The sequence below is a fragment of the Petaurus breviceps genome, unplaced genomic scaffold (assembly GCF_028583685.1).
Source record: "Petaurus breviceps papuanus isolate PSGF00001 unplaced genomic scaffold, PetGlider_PUasm1.0 90994, whole genome shotgun sequence".
NCBI classification, from domain to species: Eukaryota; Metazoa; Chordata; class Mammalia; order Diprotodontia; family Petauridae; genus Petaurus; species Petaurus breviceps.
The window spans coordinates 8,412,398-8,433,716 of record NW_027187393.1 but is presented as its reverse complement, the minus strand read 5'-3'; the positions used below and the strand labels follow the sequence as shown (position 1 = coordinate 8,433,716).

Below are 21,319 nucleotides of genomic sequence, written 5' to 3'. Positions count from 1 at the left end.
CCATTTTGAGTTGCTTTCCTTTAACAAAGCAGATCCAAGAACCTGTGTTGGCAGACACCCTGGGGAAGCCGGGGTGCTTGCTGTTACAGCTATCAACAACTATATGGGAAAAAAAGTGTTCCAAATCAGTAATCATTTGGTCCAGTTACACTACTACTATTCCCCAAAGAGTTCAAAGAAAGAGGAAAAGGAACCTGCAAGAATATAGTAACTTTTTTTGTAATGTCAAAGAACTGGAAACTAAAGAGGTAGCCAATCAATTGGAGAATGGCTGATCAAGTTATGGCATATGAAAGTAATAGAACATTATTACATTATAAGAAAAAAATGAAAGGGACTATTTCAGAGAAATGGGAAAACTTGTATAAAGTGTTACAGAGTGAAATAGGCAGAACCTAGATAGCAATTTATACAATAACAATATTATATAGAAAAACAACTAATATTTAAGAAGCCTGATCAATACAACAAACCATTCTTCATTCCAAAAAGACTGATGATGAAATATACTTCCTAGTTCCTGGCAGGATTCCTGACATGATGGACTCAAGATACAAAATGAGTAATATATTTTTGAGCATGGCCAAAATACACATTTGTTTTGCTAGACTGCATATTTGTTACAAAGGCTTTATCTTTTTTTTTTAATTTGGTCAGGGAGAGAGGTGTGAAGAAGAGAAGACAAATTCCTACTAATTGCAAAAAAAAAAAAACCCAAAAAACAAGAAAACCCAAAACCTTTAAAAGTCACAACTATTCTGAGTTTTAGTACCTTGTATGGAAAATGGGGATAATAATCATTTATATACTGCTTTAAGATTCACCCTATTTAAATTATCTCATTATTATGATCTTGGGCAAATCACTTAAACTTTCTGGGTCTCAATCTCCTCATTTGTAAAAGGAAGTGGTTTAGATTAAGTAATCTTTAAAGACCTGTCTGTCTCTGAATCTCATGATCTTAATCACAGGTTGCTCCCAGGTGAGGTCAGAGTATAACATGAGGTTGGAAAGGAGAAGAATTAAGGTTATTATAGAAGGTTCTTACTATGCTCCTATTGAATTTTTTGTTGTTGTAAGTGACTTGTCCAGGGTCACACAGCTAGTAGTGTTTGAGGCCAGATCTGATCTCAGGAAGATGAATCTTCCTGAATCTAGACCAAATCTGTGTACTATGGCACCACCTAGATTCACAAAGAGATGTGCTCTCCCCCAAATTTCCATGTTATCTCTCAGACCGCTGGCAATAGTAACCAACTGCCTCACTGTTGTTTAATATCACAAATGTTGCTCTCTGTAGTTACTATTTCTGGGTGTGTGTCTCTCTTCTTTCTCCTCTGTCTCTGTCTCTCTCTCTCCTCTCTGTCTCTCTCTCTCTGTCTTTGCCTCTCTTTCTCTTTGTGTCTCTCTGTCTCTCTCCTCTCCCTGTCTCCCTCTCTCTGCCTGTCTCTCTGTCTCTCCCTCCTCTCTCTCTCTGTCTCTATCTTTGTCTCTGTTTCTCCCTCTCTCTCCCTCCCTCTCCCTCTCTCTCTCTGTCTCTGTCTCTCTGCCTCTGTCTGTCTGTCTCTCTCCCTCCTCTCTGTCTCTGTCTTTCTCTGTCTCTCTCTCCCTCCTTTCTCTGTCTCTCTCTTCTCTCTGTTTCTCTTTCTCCCTCCTCTCTGTTTCTGTCTGTCTCTCTCTGCCGTTCACTATTTCTGCACTGAGATGTTGCTGCCATCTGCTGGAGCTGCCCTGGGGTTGTTCTTGTTCAAAGTTAAGTGCTCTCCTTGGGATTTCCCTCCCAGTCCTGTCCCTCACTGGTAAACACATCTCCAAACCTTTGGCTCATGTGGTCCCTTGTCTGTAAAAGCCACAGAGCAAAGAAGTCAGGAAAAAAAATGAGTCAGGTCAGTCAGACAGGGAGTAAAATGCTTTGGAGAAAATAAAGGGTTTGTTCCTTTAAACCAAAGAAATACTCATTAGTTATTAAGCATTTATGAAATACCTATGGGTGGGGCAGCTAGGTGTAGTAGTGGAGAGAGCACTGGCCATGGAGTCGGGAGGACCTAAGTTCAAATTTGGCTTAGACACTGGCTGTGTGACCCTGGGCAAGTCACTTCACTCTGCCTCAGTTTCCTCAACTGTAAAATGAGCTAGAGAAGGAAATAGCAAGCCACTCCAGTATTTTTGCCAAGAGAAACCCAAATTCAAAAGTTGGACTTTTGAGCTCCATGTTGAAGGAAGCTGAAGGATTCTTAGAAGCAGCAGTGAGGAAGATGAGCTCCAAGCCCAGGTACAAACCAATGCCAAGGCATTTTGTGTGGAAAGCAACAATTGGGCAGGTGTGACTGGAACCTGGAAAGATAGGAAGTATATCTGCCTAGAAAACCCCAAATGGAGTCGCAGAGACTCAACAACAACAAGGAAAATTAGGTGCTAAGCTCTGGCTAAAGAAAGGGAGACAGTCCCTGTCCTCAAGGCATTTACGGCCTAATACAGATTCCCCACTCCAGGTCTAATGGAATCTCCCCTGACCCAGTGCAAATCCTTCAAGACACAAGACCTACTTCAAATACTATCTTTTCCATCAAGCTGTCCATGAGCCTATCCAAATGGACACAAACTTTCCTTCAGCAGATCTAGAATAACACTTTGGACCTCTCCCATGCTTTGATTGTAAGATCAGGTTTTAGAGCTTTACCATCTACTTCAATGCCCTCCTTTTACAGATGAGAAAATAGAAGGCTAGAGAGAGGAGGTGACTTTACCCAACATCACACAGGCAAAGGCAAAGCTGGGATTTAAGCCCAACTCTTCTTGCTTTAAAATTCAGTGATCTTTCTACTAAACCTCTCTACCCTATGCCGTATCTTATTTGTGTATGAGCCGTCCCTCCCAATAATAACAGCGATAATTCATATTGACATGACCCTTTGTGGTTTGCAAAGCACTTTCCCCCCAAACAGCCCTATGAGGGAGGTAGGACAAAGGTAGTTATCCTCATTTTTACGAATGGGGAAACTAAGACAGAGAAAGGTGCTCCAGTTCCTTCCGCTTCCTGACAGCAGGTGCTGTGGTAAGTAAGTTCTTCATACCCTGGCTCCTTCCCATCTTTCCAGACTCCAGCCATATCTGCCCATTTGTTGCCTTGCTTTTGCATTGGTTTGTACCTGGGCTTGGCATACTCATCTTCCTCCCTGCTGCTTCTAAGAATCCTTGCAGCTTCCTTCAAGATGGAGCCCCAAAGCTACCTTCTGCAGGAGGTTATTTCCAGTCCCCATCATGACTGTCAGTACTTTTCCCTCTAAGGTAACCTTCTACCTCCTCTGCATGTATCTTAAATATCTCTATGTACATACATGTCATGTCCCCCATTGGAATATAAGCTCCTAGTGATCAGAGACTATTTTTGCTTTTTCTTTGCATCCCCAGCATGGAGCAGAGTACTCTGCACATAATAAGCCTTAATAAATGCTTGTTCATTGATTGATTGATTTTTGCATCTCCCAACAACTAGCACAGGACTCTGTACATGGTAGGCATATCATAAATGTTTGTTGAGTTGATTTGAGTTGTGACATCCCTCAAAGCTTGGAATGCATATGTGCTGGGGAGAGAAGTGAAGTAGTGAGGAGGAGGGTGTGTGTTACTCCTGGGAAAAGCAGAGCTTGACAGGAATTCAGGAGTTGACTAAACACGGGGAGGCGAACTGTCTTTGTTCCTGCCTACTACCTTCTCAGCTTCCTGGGGGCCTCATCTCCCCAGATGTGCCAGTTAACTGTGATGATTTCTCAGCTCTCCCTGAAAGGAAGCTAGGATTCTTAAGACTGCTGTATACCTCCTCTCTTCCCCCAAAATATGGGAGCCAAACAGGATAGTAATAGAAAAGACCCTAACCCCATCATTGAATTTTTAAAAGTTTAATTTGCTTTTAAAAAAAACCTCTAAGTCACTTCTAGATACTGCCCACCATGGGCCCTCTAGTGAATGGATGAATGAATGAATGAAAAAAGTGCTTACTATGTGACAGGTTCTGTGCTGAGTGCTGGGAATATAAACCCACAAAGCAAGATAGTTCCTACTCTCCAGGAGCTTATATCTAATCGAGGAAAAGTCAACAGTTATAATGGTAGTCATGGTGGAGTGTTTTGTGGTCTAGAATGTCACAGGGATGGAGCCACTGGACATGTGATTGACATATCCTTTCCAGGAATATTAGTGTTCCCAGAGCAAGAGATGGAAAGAATGGGACATTTGAGTTAGATGGCAGGAAGATGACTGGAATATAGTACAGTGTTTAGTATGGGACTGGCTAGAGATAGTCTCACCACTCAGGAGAACATGGCCCCAGAGCTGGAGGACCAGCTCTGAACCAGTGATGATGGAGAGGTGAACCCAGCAAGGCTGGAAGATGACCAGAAAATGAAGAAAAACACTTAGGCAAAACTAACCAACATGGGGACTGCCTCTACGATGAATGCCAGGGGGCCCCATACCCCTACCAAATGAAGAGGAAAGATCTGAGTCCTCATCTCCAGAACCAACTGGTCATTACAATTATGGTACTCAACCTTTATTTAGCTCCATTTCTGTTGTCTTAGCTATTACATTATTACATTCTCTTTATTTTGCTAACTGAGCTCTATGCTGAATTTATACAAATATTCCCATGTTTCTCTGAATTCTTTAAATCTGGTTCTTTTGCAGCCATATATTCTCTAATCAAAAGACCTCCAATTTTCACCCAGCTTTTTGCTACTGTGAAAGAAATGCTCTTATGAATATTTTGTAATATGGGGAGTCTTTCTTTCTGTCTTTAGCCTCCTACTTGGGGCCTTTCCTGATCTTCCCAGCTGATGGTGCCTTCCCTCCAATGACTTTGTATTTATCATGTATCTATTTTGTATACGCTTATATATGTACATACTTGTTTCTCCTGATAGAATATAAACTCAAGGGAAGGGATTATTTCATTTTTTACTTTGCATATGCAGTGTCTAACACAATGCCAGGCACAAAGTTGGTGATTAATAAATGCTCGTTAATTAATTGAGAGTCTGATGGATTAATAATAATAACAATAATAATAATGGGATTTATGTAGCCCTTCAAAGTTTACAAAGCACTGTATATACATGAACTCATTTGATCCTCACAACAGCTCTTGAGAGGTAGGTGCTATCATTATCTTCATTTTAGAGTTGAGGAAACTGAGGCAAAGAGAGGTTAAGTGATTCGCCCAAGATCACATAACTAGCCTATTCTCCCAGAGGGAGAAACTGAGGTTCAAGGAAGGGAAATGTCTTTCCCTAGGTCCCATTTTGAGTTAATGAATAAAACACTGGTCTTCTCACTTCCAGCTTTGAGCTTGCCCTCCTTCTTCAAACTCCCTTGTTTAGGAACAAGGGCCAGGAAGGGATTTCAGAGAATGAGGAACAGAAGAAAGGAAAAACTAGCTGGAAGTCAGAAAGAATTTATTATGAACCTTCTGAGATCATAGCCCCTGCACTGTGCTTTTAGGGAAATAAGTGGAAGTATGTCTCATTTGTCTAGGAGATTATACAATTATTGGAGGACGAGACACAAATAAGGAACTTGTTAGAGAAAAATAGAAAATGTAATCAGAGTGTGGGTAAAACTAAGAAGTAAAGATTAGGGTTGGCTAGAATAATTAAAGAAATCTTTTTTTTTTTTTATAAAGCAATTGGGGTTAAGTAACTTGCTCAAGGTTACACGGCCAGTTATTTCTGGGTGTGATGCTAAGTTATCTGAGCCCGGATTGGATCCCAGGTCATCCCGACTCTGGGGCTGGTGCTCTTACTCATTGCGCCACCTGGCCGCCCCAAGAAATCTTTATATAGGAAGTGGATGGTACTGGAGGAGGGAGAGACACTAAACGACTATCTGTAAAAGATGTAAATCTGTAAATGTTGATCTGTAAAATAATGTTGTTCCCCCAGTTCTAAGTTATTTGAAGTAACCTAAGCAAGGAAGGAAAAGTAAGCAGAGAGCATGAATGTACAAGCTTTTCTCTAAGAACATTTTGAGTGGAGCTGAGTGGGCATTCTTCATGATTTTCTTCAAAGTTATGGAGACCAACTGAAGGGGAGCAGAATGAGGAAGAGGAAATTGCCCAGGACTAGAAGTCATGAGATATGGGTTCTAGCTCTGGTACTGTCAGTAACTTTCTGTGCAGCCTCCTTAAGTCACTCAACCTTTGAATCCCATTCAGTTTCAATTTGTGTAAAATGAGGAGGTTAGGCAAGATAGTGATTTTTAAGGACACTTCGCCCTCTTGATACACTACGATTTTATGCTAACTTTTCCACAAGTGCGTTTAGTTTCCTTCCCTTCCCAATTTCTTGCAGGAGGGAAGAGAGGATATGTTAATACATCTGAGGGACCTCTGTGTGGTACCGTAGAAGGATGGTTCCATTCCAGGCTGTCTAGCCCTTACTGCCCATGTCACTTTGGGCAAAACGACTTCCTTCTCTGGGCCTGAATTTCTTCACCCATAAAATGAGGGCATTAGTCAAGAAAACCGTTAATGTCCCTTCGAGGTTTAAAAAAAAATCATGCTTCTCCAAGTCTTTTCATCTTGTGTCCTGTGTAGTCCTGTGGTCATAGCTGGCTCTGAGCAGCGCTACTAAAGGCATCTCTATTAAGGAAACCAGAGACCGAGTGCTCGACCAAGGCTGACCCAAGACTGAGTCCTGGCAGCTGGGAGTGGGGGTGGGGGTGGGATGGAAGGAGCAGAGAGTGGTAAGTGACCACGCTGTGTGCTGGCAGGATTATAGCACAGCTGTACGGCGCAAGACCCCCATTCTTCCCCCATATCTTGTTCCTCATCCCACAGGAGCTCCCAAAGCTCCAGAGGCAGGACCAGATGGCCATAGGAGGCTGGGGCAGACCAGGCCGTCCCAGGTCGTGCCATGCCACTCCAAGAGGCGAGCTGCCCATTGCAACCTGGACGGAGAAGGGGTCGCTGTTGCCTCGATCATTCTTCCTAGTCCCCCGGACCCGCGCCCGCCCCCCTCCGCCTATTGTTCGCGGACCCTGAGCGTCACCGAGCTGGCGGGGCGGAGAGACTTGACGGGGCTGCGCGGCGGCGGGGGAGGAGCGGCGGGGAAGGAGCGGAGGGGCGGAGAGCAGAAGGAGGGAGAGGATTAGGAATAGGAGAAGGAGACGCGGAGAGGTTGAAGAGGTCCCACCACGGCGTGGCCAGGAGACCCGCCTAGAGCCGCAGCCTGAACGCTGGAGCTGGAGCCGCCCTAGGGCGCAGCGTGAGCCTCAATCTCAGAGCGCAGATAGAACCGGAATCTCTGAGAGCTTCGGAAACCCCGATCTCAGTGCAACGGGAGTCCGGGTCCTTCTCCGGGTGGGGAGGTAGACTAGCGGCTTCAGCCCTTGGGGGCTGCCCCAGTGGGGGGGGGGGCGGGGGCGGGGATGAAAGAGGGTAGCTGCCGCCGCGCCCCGGCTCGGTGAGCAGGAGGCGAAGGAGGATGGAGGCAGCGGAGCCGGAGCCCGGTAGGGGCTCGCCGCCCCCCCCGCCGCCGCCGCCGCCGCCACCGCCCCCCCTGCCGCCACCTTCCCCTGCACCCCCGGAGAAAAAGAAGATCAATCGTGCCCCGTCCCCGGCTAGACCCAAGGACGTCCCCGGCTGGTCTCTAGCCAAGAGCCGGCGGAGTAGCGGCAGCAACCCGGGTTCTCCTGCTTCTCTGTCCGGGAAGGCGGGGCCCGGCCAGCCCCGGCCCGAGAAGAAAGGCCGCAGCGGCCCGCAGACCGGGACTCGGGGCTCGGGAAAAGGCGCGCCAGGCCGAGCCGGGGCCAAGGCAAAGGGGCGTCCTCGCGATGAGCCCCCGGGACGGGCCTCGCATCCGCCGCTGCTGCCACAGCCGCCGCCTCCGACCGCCCTGAGCCTCACGGACAGCAGCTCTGAGGTGTCGGACTGCACATCCGAGGAGAACAAGCTGCTGTCCTTGGAGCTGGCTCTGAGCAGCGATACCGAATCCGGCGGCGGCAGCGGCAGTGGCAGCGGCAGCGGGCGGGAGCGACCGGCTGGGACCGGAGCCGGAGCTGGGTCCGGGATCCGCGTCCAGGGGCACCCGGCGCCGCGCAGCCCTCAGCCGTCCCGGCTCGCCTCCCCTGGCGCCTCGCCTGTCCCGGATGAGCAGTCCGCAGCGTCGCTGGGCAGCAGCCGCCTGCCCCTCAGTACGTCGCTGGCCTTCTCCGATCTCACCGAGGAGCTGCTTGACTGCGGGCCCGACGGCTTCGTGCGAGAGCTGGAGGAGCTGCGCTCGGAGAACGACTACCTCAAGGTAGTGGGGGGCGCAGGAGGAGGGGAGAGATCGTAAGGCTTGATTGGGAATGCTTAAAATGTGGGGGTTAAGTTAAAGTCTTCCTGAGAATCCACTGTGGAATATTGGTGACCCCAGTGTGGGGCTGTTCTGGGTACCACTGGAGGGGGATTCCCAAAGTGGAGGTGTTAGGACCGCCAATATGGACCGTCAGAGACCTCATTGGAAACCTCTAATATGGAAATGTGGGGGACTAATGGGGGGCTTCAGCTTGGAATGTTGGAGACCTCAGTATGGGAGTTATTGGAACGTGACCTGGCCTCTTGACCCCTTGTAGGACCGCCTATGTTTAGCCTCCAAAATGAATCACTTCTCTCCCCCTTAAATTCCGAAAGGGAGCTTTTTCAGAATTTGAATTTCTTTTCAAGTTCTAGCTGGAATTTGCAGCTTTGTTCCGCTCTGGAGTGGATGACACTGTTCCAGATATCATGGCAAAGGGGGATACCTTCATGTGGATTTTGCCCTATTGGGGATTCCACAGTTCTGAGGGTGAGGGATGCCTGCTTCTGCAGAGTGCAAAGGCAAGGAAGACAGAGAAAGCACTGAGGAGGGAGGGACCTCTCAGTCTTGTGTGGCCTTTGGCTGATGCTGAGACCTTTGGAGGAGGCTCAAGTTCATCATTTGACTCCAGTTGAGTAACTTCTGGCAGGTGGGGGAAGGGGGTGTGTGAGGGGTGAGGGTCACATCAGCTGAGCTGAGCGATCCCAGAACTGCCTGTCCTTGCTACAACTGTTGGCAGAAAAGGTTCTCTAGTGGCTTTCCTTTTCAGGATGGGGTTGGCATGACAACAGCGGGTATTTCTCCTGTGTTTATAAAAGCTGGGCTCTTAGCCTTGTATATGTGTATTAGAGGGAGGCATGGAGGTGGGGGGGGGGAGGGGGGAGAAGGAACTACACCCAGGAGCACAGTCACAACCTGTCCCACGGTGGTGGCCAGGAGCTGGATAGACCAGGACAGGATGGGAGGAAAGGATCTGACCCTGATGCTTAGATTCAGAGACAGTTTTTACACAAGGCTCCAGGAGGGCAGACCAATCCTGTCCTTGGGATCTCTGGGCGTGTCCAGTTTTGAAAGCCTGACATTTTGGAACATCTCCCTGCCTAACTTCCGTTCAGTCTAACGGCTGCATAGCCTTAGGGAGAAGATAGATACTTGAAAAGGTCTTTTCCAAGGCAGGCTCTTCACTGGATTGTGGAGACAGGACACTGCCGTTTTTTTGTCTTTTACTTCATCCCTGATTTGCTCTGCAGGGTATTAGTGGTAGGAGAATTGGATTTGGAAGCAAAGGACCCAGGTCGAAATCTTGGCTCTTCTGTTTATATTCTGTGTGACCCTAAGCAAATTGAGCCTCTTTATGCCTCAGTTTCCTCATCTGTAAAATGAAGGAATTGGACAAGTGATCTCTACAGTCCTTTCCAGCTGTTGACATTTCTGTGGTCCTAGGTTACTGTTTCCTCTTTGTAAACTGACCAAGGAGACATGTGAGAATAAGCCAGATTTGCTGGTGAATCACTTATTTCCTTCCCCCTTAAATTAAAAATTTTTTCTTGCAAATTTGAATTTTCTCTTCTGGTACCAACTAGTGTCTGAAGTGGTCTCAGACACTTGGTTAGGTGGTGCTATCCCAGGTGCCATGGCAGGAAAATATTGTCTTTGGGGTTTGGCCCCCCAGATGGGAACTTCTTCACACACACCTCACTTCTGATAGTATGCTAAAAGAGGATGAACCAGTCTCTCACTGGTATAGAAATAGGTCTGCTAATGGCAGGGAGATTAATTGGCTAATTTCTTAAAACCACGATGGTCATTCTACAATAAAGTTAGAATTTTGGTACTTCCATAGATCTGTGATTTCATGTGCATGGGGTGCTCCTTCCTTCCATGTGTGTTGTAATCCATCCCTGGCTTCCTGTACTTTGTTGGTTTTGTCCATATTGTCTCACAGAGGATCTATCCAATGTGTTTCTAGGCCTTCTAAATAATTTTACATTTTGTGGGCGCCAGTGTGGCACTGGTATCTGGGGATCTATCAGGTATTTCTCATTCTCACTATATGTTCAACCCACCTCCTGGGACAAGCACTGGTGTTTGATGATGAGTTGAGCCCAGAATAAAATAGAAGGAAGAGTAGGCTGGGTTGCACTTGGTAAACTGAGTGGTGCTTTCAACAATTCCCAGCTGTTCCCTAGCAATGAAACTCATTTTTTTTCCAGCATAAATGTTCTTTGTCCTTATGAATCTAGGAATATCAAAACTTCTAGAGAATCCAAGTTGCAGATAATCCATGGTGGGTATAGGCTGCAGCATATTTCCAATGATGGCCCTGAATTGCAAGAAGGATATCACTGAGGACATGGATGATTGGAGAAAATCAATATCTGCCTGAAATTGCATTTGGAGACCAGCCATAGCCTGGATAGATTGGGGTGGAGAGGGGGAGGAAGGGTAACATGTTCTAGGAGCAACAGCTGCATACAAGCCTTTCTTGGCATTTGGCTCAGATTGAAAGTGAATAAAACCAGCCTCCCAGAGCTGAAAGAGACTGAGGCATTTTTCTGATCTCTGTAGCCACCTCAAAGCTTTGCCCCTGAAATGAAGGCTCTTTAGTTTCCCTTGATGACCCAGGCAAGAGTTTTAGAACCCTTTTTATTATAGATTTTTGCTCAGACCTGACTTGCAATTCAGATAACAGATTCATAGACTGTTAGAAGGATCTTAGATCCTTCTGGCATTGCCTTCAGCTGAAGTCACCATAGAGGGAGTGATTTAATCATAAGTCTTAAGATATAAGACTTAAAAGGTTTGCAAAGTACTTTCCTCAAAATGGCCCCATGAGATGCAGTTATTATCATCATCAGTTGTATAGAGGAAGAAACTGAGACTCTGAAAGATTAGTCAGTTCACTTTCAGGCACCAAGCAAATAAGTACCAGAGTCAGAACTTGAACTCAGATCTTCAAATTCACTTCTTTCCCCATTACATCATACTGTCTGGCTAATGATCTATGACTTAGGTAGACCAGAAGAATCTTGGGTAAGTGCCATGTTGAAGCAGATAAGACACTGAATTTGGAACCAGATGACCTGGGTTTGAATTCTGACTGATGCTTATTGCCTTTGTGATTTAGGATAAATGGCCTAAGTGTTCTAACCTCATTCTCCCTGTCTGTAAGATTGGGAGTGGGGGCAGTGAGAGGGGCAGGGTGAGGAGAGAATGTAGTTTGAATTAGCTGACCTGTGAGCTCCTTTGCAGCTCTAAATCTGTGATCTAGCCCAGTCTCCTTATCTTAAGTACAAAACCGAAGTCCAAAAAGGGAACACGACTTACTCCAGGTTAGGGTAAATTAATTAGTGCACATAGCCAGGAGTCGGAGCTACTTCTCCAGACTGCCATCTTGGGCCTCTTTCCACTGAGTGGTGGCTCCCCTCAGGAGTAAAGTTTATGAATGGACCCTGCTTTACCTGGATGAGAAGCCTTGGATTTAATGCTGATAATCGAGTTTCATAGCAGCAGCAGCAGCAACAGTAAAATCGTAACATCTTGGAATTCTAAAATGAACTGTGAGCCCCTGAGCTTGCTTGTGTATTACACAATGGAGGACACAGGTTACTCAGGGATGTTGTCTTTCTGGAAATTCTTCCTAGTGGGATAAACATTCCGTCTGTTTGGAGTCTGGGTCCATGGGGACCATATCCAGGCATATGAGATAATTAGTAAGGACTTGAATGGTGTTGTTGAGTCGGTTTCAGTCATGTCCGACTCTTCATGACTCTGCTTGGGGTTTTCTTGGCAGTGATACAGCAGTGATTTGTCATTTCCTTCTCCAGCTCATTTTACAGATGAAGAAACTGAGGCAAACAGGGTTAAGTGACTTTACCAGGGTCACACAGCTAGTAGTCTTCCTGGGAATCCACTGTGGTATATTGGCGACCCCAGTGTGGGGATGATTCTGGGTCTGAGGCCAGATTTGAACTCATGAAGATGAGTCTTACTGATTCTAAGCCTAGTTCTCTTTCCACTGTGATGCCTAGCTGCCCTAGGGATTCAAACATTAGCTTTCTGAAGGAAGTGGTATTAGAGTTGAGCTGTAAAAGGTGGTTAGGATTTCAACAAATGATGTAGCATAGGGATGGAATTCCATTTGTGTGAACAAAGACAATGAGGCAAAAGAGTGTGAGATAGACTTGGGGTTCAGCTAGGCAAGAGCATTGAGTGAATAGAGAAATAAATTATGAGATAGATTGGTGCTAGGTTGTGAAGGGCCTTGAGTGACATACTAAGATGTTTAAATTCCTACTCAGTAGGCTAAAAATGAAGTCATTGAAGATTTTTGAGCGTATGAACTAGATCTGTGTATAAGAAAGATTACTTTTGCAGGAAATGTGAAGGTTGGCTTAGAGGGGCAGGTGGAAGGAAGAACTATTATGGGGTTATGGCAATAGTACAGGTATATGGTCAAAGAGGCCTATACAGTGGGAATAGAGAGAAAAGAAAGGTTACCACAGATGCTGTAAAATATAGTCGACAAGACTTGGTTGCTGATTAGATATGATGAGAAGGAAAAAGGAAGAGTGGAAGATAAGTTCAAGGTTTCAAACACAGGAGACTGAGTTTGTGTACAAGACTAGGTGAATAGTGCTACTGCTGACACAGTGAATATAGAGGAAGGAACCATTTTTAGGGAAAAAACTAATAAACTTGACTTTGGGTATGTTGAAGTTGATTTATTGGTGGGATTGGTGGATTTATCCAAGTGAAGATGTTCTGAAAGTGCTGAGATCATAGATTCATGAACAGAAAGGACCTCAAAAACAGTCTAGTCCAGGGGTGGGGAACCTGTAGCCTCGAGGCCACATGTGGTCCTCTTGGTCCTCAAGTGTGGCCCTTTTACTGAATCCAAACTTCACAGAACAAATCCCCTTAATAAAAGGATTTATTCTGTAAAACTTGGACTAGTCAAAACTTCGCACCCAAGGATCTAGAAGGCTGCAGGTTCCCTGTTTAACTCCTTTATTTTCCTGATGAGGGAACCTGAGGACCATGAGGTCTTGGGGTGAAGTGACTTGGCCCAGGTACCTTAGGAAGTAAATAGGAGAGCCAGGATTTAAACTCAGGGTCTGTGACTCTTACTCAGGTCTCTTTCCACCTCACCACACCAGGATTGACCCAGAGGTGGGCCTGGAGCTTAAAAGACATATCTGGACTCAAAATAGGGATCTGGGTGGGATTCACTGGTGCAGATTGTTGTTATTGTTTGCTTTCTCAAAGAGGACCATGACATGCAAGTGAATTGGAGTTAAGTGAGAGAGAGCTGTGCAAAGTCACCAGCCTCACTTTCTCCTCCAGAGCCATCTGGCAAGATATGGATCAGGACACTGGAGATGACCGGGAATGCAGTGGGAGACCTTGAAGTAGTGGAAAACCTTGGGAATGTATAAAGTCTCCTAGGAAGTGAATGTAGAGGGATTGTTACTATCAGCATAAAACTGAATGTGAAGGATTGACTGACCTTTAGAGAACACCCATTGCCCCAGGCACCTTTTCCTAGAAGCATTCTGGAATAGAGATAGAGTTTTATTTTGGCCTGCACACCACTCTTCCTGACCCCAGGCCCACTCCTGATGCAGAGCTTTGATCCTGTGTTGCCTCAAAAGGACACCCTCCCCTCCCCCTGGGTTTTAAATGAGGCTCTCTTTTTCAGTGTTTTCAGTCATTCAAGTTTGGTCCCAGATAGAACTTAGTCCTCCCCTCAAGGGTTCTTAATTTTTTGTGTATGGGGAATTTTGTGTACCCCTTTGGCAGTCTGTTAAAACCTATAGACTTCTCAGATTGCTTGTAAATGTATAAAATTAAAATAAATAGGATTACAAAGGACACCAATTCTTTTGAAATAGTTATTAAGATATTTTTTAAAAAATCAAGTTCTTTGACTCCAGGTTGAGAACCCTTGCTCTAGTATTTTCTTTGCAATATTCCTCCTTCTTGGAAAACCTTCCTTTCTCTGATACAATCTAGTTCCCTTCAAGGTTCCACCTCCTCCAGAACGTTCTTGTGACCATCCCAGCCACAATGGTCCTTTCCTTCTCTAAACTGTAGCTTTTATTGGCCCTAGGATGGATGTTTAGTCTCAGAGTCTTACCAGTGATAGGAATGTGTTTTCAAGCTTCTGAAGTACAGTTATGGGGAAAAGGGATTAGACACGTTCTGCCAGGTCCCAGAGGACATAACTAGGAGCTATGAGGCAGATGTTCCAGACAGGCACATTCGGCTCAATGTAGGAGGTAGAATGGTGCAGTGGAGAGCTTACTAAATCTGAAGTCAGAAGACCAGGGTTCACACCTCACCTTTGATACTATCTGTGTAACCTAGAAACCTAATATCCTTTAGTTCACTCATCCAGTAGAAGAGGGCTGGCCTATAAGATCTTTTCCCTTTCTAACTCTATGAACCTATGAGAATTTTATCATAACCAGTGTTACTGTCCTTCTCTGCCAAATGATGTAATAGGGCACCTCTTCTTCTTTTATTTTATTTTTTTGCTTTTTGTAGGGGGAAGGCAGGGCAATTGGGGTTGTGACTTGCCCAAGGTCACACAGCTAGTAATTGTTAAGTGTCTGAGGCTGGATTTGAACTCAGGACCTCCTGACTCCAAGGCCAGTGCTCTATTATTCACCTAGCTGCCCCAAGGTCCATGAACTTCTAATACACACACACACTCTGTGTGTATATATGTGTGTGTACATATATAAATACACATATATTTCTGACAACTGTATTTTACTATAGTCTTTTTTGTAATTATCTGTATTTTATTTTATGCCTTTAACATCATGATTCTAAGAAGGAATCCAGCTACCTGGCTTCTAAAAGGGTGCATGACACACAGAAAACCCTTCGACTAGGTATAGAAGAGAACTTAGAGTTCCTCTACTCTGGGCTGTCTCATTTATTAAGAAGGGACTTGCCCAGGATCATGCTGTAAATAGCACAGCCTGGATTTGAAGCAAATTTTCTGACTTTAAAGCTCTTTTCATATCAGCTCCTTATCATTAGAGGTTTTCAAGTCTGGGGGATCTTGTGAGGCACCTTATAGACAGGATTCCTGACTCTGGGAGGGTTTTCTATTGGATAGTCTTGAAGGTCCCTTCCAGCTCTGAGATTTTGTGAATCTGCCTGGCTTCTTGGAGAAGATGGACCAGAAGGCTCAATGGGAATTAGATCACTGGTATGAGGAAGACTGGGGGGAGAGGGTGTTAGCCTGGGGAGCCTGTGGCCCCCACCCCTTCCCTCTGCCCTGCTTCCTTGACTCTAGGCTTAAATTTGGGAACTTGAGTTGGAGGGCCCAAGGCCCTCCCAGAGTGTGGTCACTGAGGAAGATTCCTGCTTTCCTCCCTCCCTCTCCAGCCTTTGGGAGCAGTTGGGGGAGGGTCAGAGTGATCTCACTGAGGTCAGCCCAGGCTCACAGCTGCCAGAGAAAACCCCCAGCCGTTTCTCTGGCTTTGATTCCCTCTGGAAAAAAAATAAAAACAAAACCTCCCCCACCCTCCTCTCCAGCTTCTCTGCCAGTGGCTTTCAGAGAGAGCACCATTGTTAGGACTGGAGCCTGTGTCTTTAAGAGCCCCGAAGCAGAGCTGTTGTCCTCACTAGGAGGAGGGAGGGGAGGTGGCGGGGAGCTTAAGGGGGCAGACCCTGTTCAGGCAAGATGGAAATCGTGATACGGGATATGGCAGCAGCTGAGTTGAGAGGAGAGGATGAACAAAGCGGGAGGGCTTCTCTTCTTCTTTTTAACCTCTGTACCCCCTCCCCCTCCACCCAGCCCCTCTGCCATCCAGAACAAAGATCGGGGCCACATAGACCTTAACAGATGGAAGGCAGCACCCCCCTCCCCCAGATTACCTCCACCCTAATTCCCAACACCAGGCCCTCCACACAGGTGTGAGTGAACATATGCATCACACACATAATCGTATTGTAGAGGGATACATAGAGACACACATATGTGGCCCTCAGACTGGAAGTGCTTAGAGACAAACACAATATGTATCCAGACCTGCCTAGGACATGCCACATGCAGGGGTAGAGGCATGCCTGCAGAGACGTACCCTACACACATGTAGAAACATGCACATAAACGTAAACGACACACAGAGGACATGTGCAGACACATGTTCTGTATAACCCAGAGGCCATGGAGGACGTGGAAGGAGTATCAGATCTGTACTCAGGAAACACAGGTATGAATCCCTGTTCTTTCTAGCTGTGGGACCCCCAGCAAATCACCTCCCTTTTCTCAGCTTCAGTTTCCTTAACCATCTACCATAGATAGGAGTCGTGGTATGGAAAACACTTGGTAAGTAAGTCTTCAATCAGCTGTGTGAGTGATTATTACTTTATAGAGACAGACACATAAACACATTGTATTTATATAGAGTCACATGGAGACATGCACGGATATATACAGAGAGAGATTGAGGCAAGGCATAGTCCAGCACAAGAAGAAGGGCACAGGAAGTCCTTGTGTCTCTCTCTGGATCTAATATCAACAAACCCCTCCTGTTTTCAATCTCTTCCTTCCTTGTGGCTGGTGGGAAGGGTAGGAGTAGCTTCTGGTGGGTTGAAGCTGGGGGTTCATGTCTGCAGGAGGCCACCAGGGCCTCTTGGTGGGAGGGAAAGAAAAGGTAGGGGGCCCTCTCTCATTCCCTGAGGGTTAGAGCCTGTATTTCCTTACTCTAGGGGCTGACTAGGGGCACGTGGCCAGCTATCCCAGGACAGGGCCCAATTTGCCAGAAATGGAGCAGATCTGAACTGCCCTGCCCACACTTTAAATACAACCTCTGCCCAGTAGTTCCCTTCTAATCTTCCTAGCTTTTCCTGTTGAGCCCTGTAATCTTGCTTGCCAGCTTTTTTCTGGTCCAGATAAGGCCCCTGCCTGGGGAAGGGGAAAGAGGGAGGAGTGTGGGGTGTGGGGATTTCAGCTGGTGCCATGAACTGAGTTAAGGACTGGAAACTGGGGAAGGACTATTAGCTTTGTTTTCCTGATCCTAATCCTGACAATCTGCCTCAGGGATGATCCTTATTTCATAGGCTTTCAATTTACCTTCTTTGAATTGATGACTGATCCCAAACTGGGGCTTAAGACCTTAGGTCATAGTGTATTGGAGCTGTAAGGGACCTTAGAAACTATTTAGTCCGACCTCTTCATTTTGCCTGAGAGAACAATGGAGTCTAGAGCTGGTTAGGGACTTGCCTTAATGTGACATTAAGGGATTTAAATAGCCAAGGCAGATATGGAACCCAGGACTCGACTTTCAGCCCAAAGTAGCTGGAAATTTCTGAAATGTATTCCTATCTCCAATTTCACAGTGTAAATATCATTACCCTTATTTTATAGGGCAAAATGACTTGCCTGGGGTCACATAGCTAAGTAAGCATAAGATATATATAAATGGAGGGAATGTCTTTGTTTAGGGTGGGTTCTCCTTAGACCAGCCTGCACTTAAGGAAAGTAAATTGCTGGATTTGGAGCTTGAAGGGACCATAGAGATCTTAGTCCTTTCCATTTGTCTTTTACAGTTATGGAAATTGAAGCCCTGTGAAAGTGATATGACTTACCCAAGGTCACACAGATCAGAGCCAGCTGAACTAGGATTTGAAGCCTGGTTCTTTGGTTCCAAGTCCATTGCTGTTCTGGTAGATCACTCATTCCCCCCAACTTCTGTTTGGTCTGATTTGAGGACCAAAATGACAGAACAGGATGAACTGGGATTGAACATTCCTTCACAAGAAGAGCCCCAGATTTTGGGGCATTCAAGGGTGGTTCCAACTTGATGAGTTTCAAGATGACTCCAGAGATTTGGGGCAGCATCATTTAGTGGAAAAAGCAGAGGTTCCCAAAACAATAGGATCTCAAAATCTCAGTCAGAAGGACTCTAGGAAATGGGTTCTAGACCAACCTGGTCCTGGGTGGGAATCCACTCTACAATAGCCCCATACAGGACTCCTTCTAGCCTTTGCTTTTGCCTTTCAGTGAAGGGTAGCTAACTATCATATGAAACAGCCCATTCCATTTTTAGACAGCTCTGTTGGTTGTTTTATTTATATTTTGCTTTTACTTCACAGTCATTGGTGAATATGACCCACCCTTCTGTGCTATTCTGCACACTATCCCTGGTAACAAAGAATAAAAAAGAAAGAGGGGGAAAAAGCTAACCAGACTCATCAAATGAATCTTACTGTATATGGAGTGTTTCACAGCCATAGTCCCCCATCCATGCAGAGAAAGAGGGGGGAGGGGGGAGATACATTTTCTCCTCTCATCTTTACAGCCAGGCTTATTTGAGTACATAGCATTCAGCTTTGGTTTTTTCTTTCTATTTACGTTGTAGTAAAACATTATATTTCTCTTTCTGCTTGCTTCATTGACCATTAGTTCATATAAGTCTTCCCATGCTTCTTAGTACAGTACTCCATTATATTCATGTACTGACATTTCTTTTAGTCAATCTCCAATCACTGGGGATTTATTTAGTTGCTAGTTCATTGTTACCACACACAAAAAAGTGCTGCTATGAATATTCTTGTATATCTGTGACCTTTCTTTTTTCATCAATCAATAAACATTTATCAAGTGCCTACTAGGTGCTAGGTAGGCACTGTGCTAAACCCTATGGATACAAAAAGGGGCAAAAGATAGTCCCCACCCTTAAGGAATTTACAATCTAATCATTGACCTCCCTAGGGTATAGGCCTGGCAGTAGGATGGACATGTAAGTCCCCTTTTTTCAGTTCTAATTGTTAGTGATTTTTTTCCATAACATTCTGAAATCTGGCTCGCTAAAACTTTCCTTTACTGACCTGATAATCAGGAGAACTGGGCTCAAAATTTTTAACCTCAACTTTAAATTCAGCAGCCATTTATTAATTCATGTACAGTGTACAAGGCCTGTGTTTTCACTAGGGATAGAAAGATGAAGAACAGCACCATGTTTGCCCTTAAGGAACATATGGTCTTGTAGAAGGGATAAGACTTGTACCCCAAGAACTGTGATGCCAGTCAGAATGCAGGAAAAAGTCAGAGAGGTGTGAGAAATTTAGAGAGACATTTCTGGGATTGGGGACATCTTCGTTGAAGAGTTGACACATAATCTGGGTCTTGAGGTGGGACTTTGAAAGGCTGAAATATATTGGAAGAATCCATTCCAGACATGAAGTGGGGGGTGGGAGGCATGTGCAAATACACAGAGATGGGAGAGGGTATGATTTAGCTGAAATAATAGAATGTATTAAGGAGAATAAGCAAAACTGGAAAGGTAGATTGCAGCCAGATGGCAGAGAGCCTTGAATGACACATAAGGAGTTTGTGTGCCTTTGGACAAATCGCCTCCCCTCTTATTTTCCTTTCTGTAAAAGAAGGAGAGGGATTGAAATATTTGCAAATGTAATTTTAATTGGTTTTGTTATTGTTTCAAGTGAATTTCACAATAAATTGTTATTAAAGAACATGAGGTGGTGGGATTTGATCATTTCCCTGGTACTTGATAGCTGTGATATTCTGTGATGAGGCCCTTGGTGAACCTCGGGGCAAGTCAGTTAACCTTTATGTGATACTGTTTTTGGAGCCATGATGGTAGTATTTGCCTAAATTATACCCCGAGCATGGGAGGAGGACAGGGTGGTACCCAAAAAAACAGCTGTGCTCTGGGAGTTTCTTTTGAGAGGGAGTGGGAAGGTTAGGAAAGAGGGAGAAACCAATTTGGGGGAACAGCAGCCTTGACCATAGGAATAACAATAATAATGTTTCTCTAGCTCTCTAAGGCTAATGACTCCCTTTCTCCACAATACCCTGTGGCATATAAGTAATGGGCTGCTATTCTAGTCCCATTTTAGAGGGCTCAGAGAAGGGAACCTAGAGCATGGCGCAACTAGAAAGACTGGGGCCAGGCAACTTTGATCTTCAGAGGCTGAGACCAGTGCACTTTCCACTGCGCCAGGCTGCTTCTTGGCAGGGAGAAAAGGCACTGAATTAGGTGCCAGAGCAGCATGAGACAATAGGATGGCTTCTCGAGCCAGGCGCTCAGGAGGGCTTTGGCCAGAAGCATCCCTTTGACTGATGTCGTGGGAGTTGCAGAAGGCTCAGTACATTTGTTTCTTATAATTATCTCCTCAGCTAAATCACATTCTCCTCCCTGAGGAATTGGAGAGGGACCCAGGCTCCATCCTGTTGCCCCACAGAATCCCCTCTTTGGGCAGTGGCTGCTCAGATGGGACAGATGGACCAGCAGTGATTGCCCCCAGAACACCTTGCCTACCTTTCTGGGAGAAGGAGACTGAGGCAGGGAGTGAGTGCCCAGTTTAGCCAGCCCTTGGGATCAAGAGCCTCTATCCATCCTAACACAATTGAGGGAAGGTGTGGTATAAAGCAGAAATTAGCCTGGGCTCGAAGGGCACTGGGGCCCCTCCCTGAACCCTACCAAGAGCACTGGGCAGCTTTGGGTATGGGATTGACACTTGGTGCTGCTGATCAGAGTGGGGCAGCTGGCTCCAGGACCAGGCAACTGGTCGACTCTAGAAAGGAAAGGATAGTTGCATATTGTGTGACTATTTTAATCTTGACAGTTTTCTCATTAGCATTCCCTGAGGAAATCAGTTCATTTCTGATTAGGTTTGGTAAATTGCAGCTTAATTCTCTCTTCTGTGGGGGAGGTACAGAGACACTTGAAAGCTCTGTTATATGATTCCAGGGGAGAGGTTGTCTTATTTCTTCCAGCCAGGATTCCCCATCAGTTTCATTAGAGAATGTCAAGACTGGGGGGAACCTTAGAACATAGAATGTCAGAACTGGAAGGGGCCTTAGAACAAATAATGTGGGAGCTGGAAAGGGCCTTAGAACATAGAATGCCAGAGCTGGAAGAGGCCTTAGAACATAGAATGTCAGAGCTGGACAGGGTCTTAGAACATAGAATGTCAGAGCTGGAAGGGGCCTT

At 45.6% G+C, this 21,319-nt stretch overlaps 1 protein-coding gene across 3 annotated transcripts in view; it reads left to right on the top strand.

Annotated features, from left to right (window-relative positions):
- The first annotated feature begins 7,549 nt into the window (after window positions 1-7,549).
- The window catches only part of MTCL2 (microtubule crosslinking factor 2), a 135,873-nt gene continuing 122,103 nt past the window's right edge, over window positions 7,550-21,319 (top strand). The window contains exon 1 of one of the 3 annotated variants that reach the window (XM_069077800.1): window positions 7,550-8,297. Coding sequence is in view for 1 of the 3 variants with exons in the window: in XM_069077801.1 (XP_068933902.1) it covers window positions 16,490-16,570 (81 nt within the window). In the remaining 2 variants the exon portion in view is untranslated. Of the gene's footprint in view, window positions 8,298-15,074; window positions 16,571-21,319 lie in introns of those variants that run through there. The other 2 variants (XM_069077802.1, XM_069077801.1) reach the window with 2 other exon arrangements.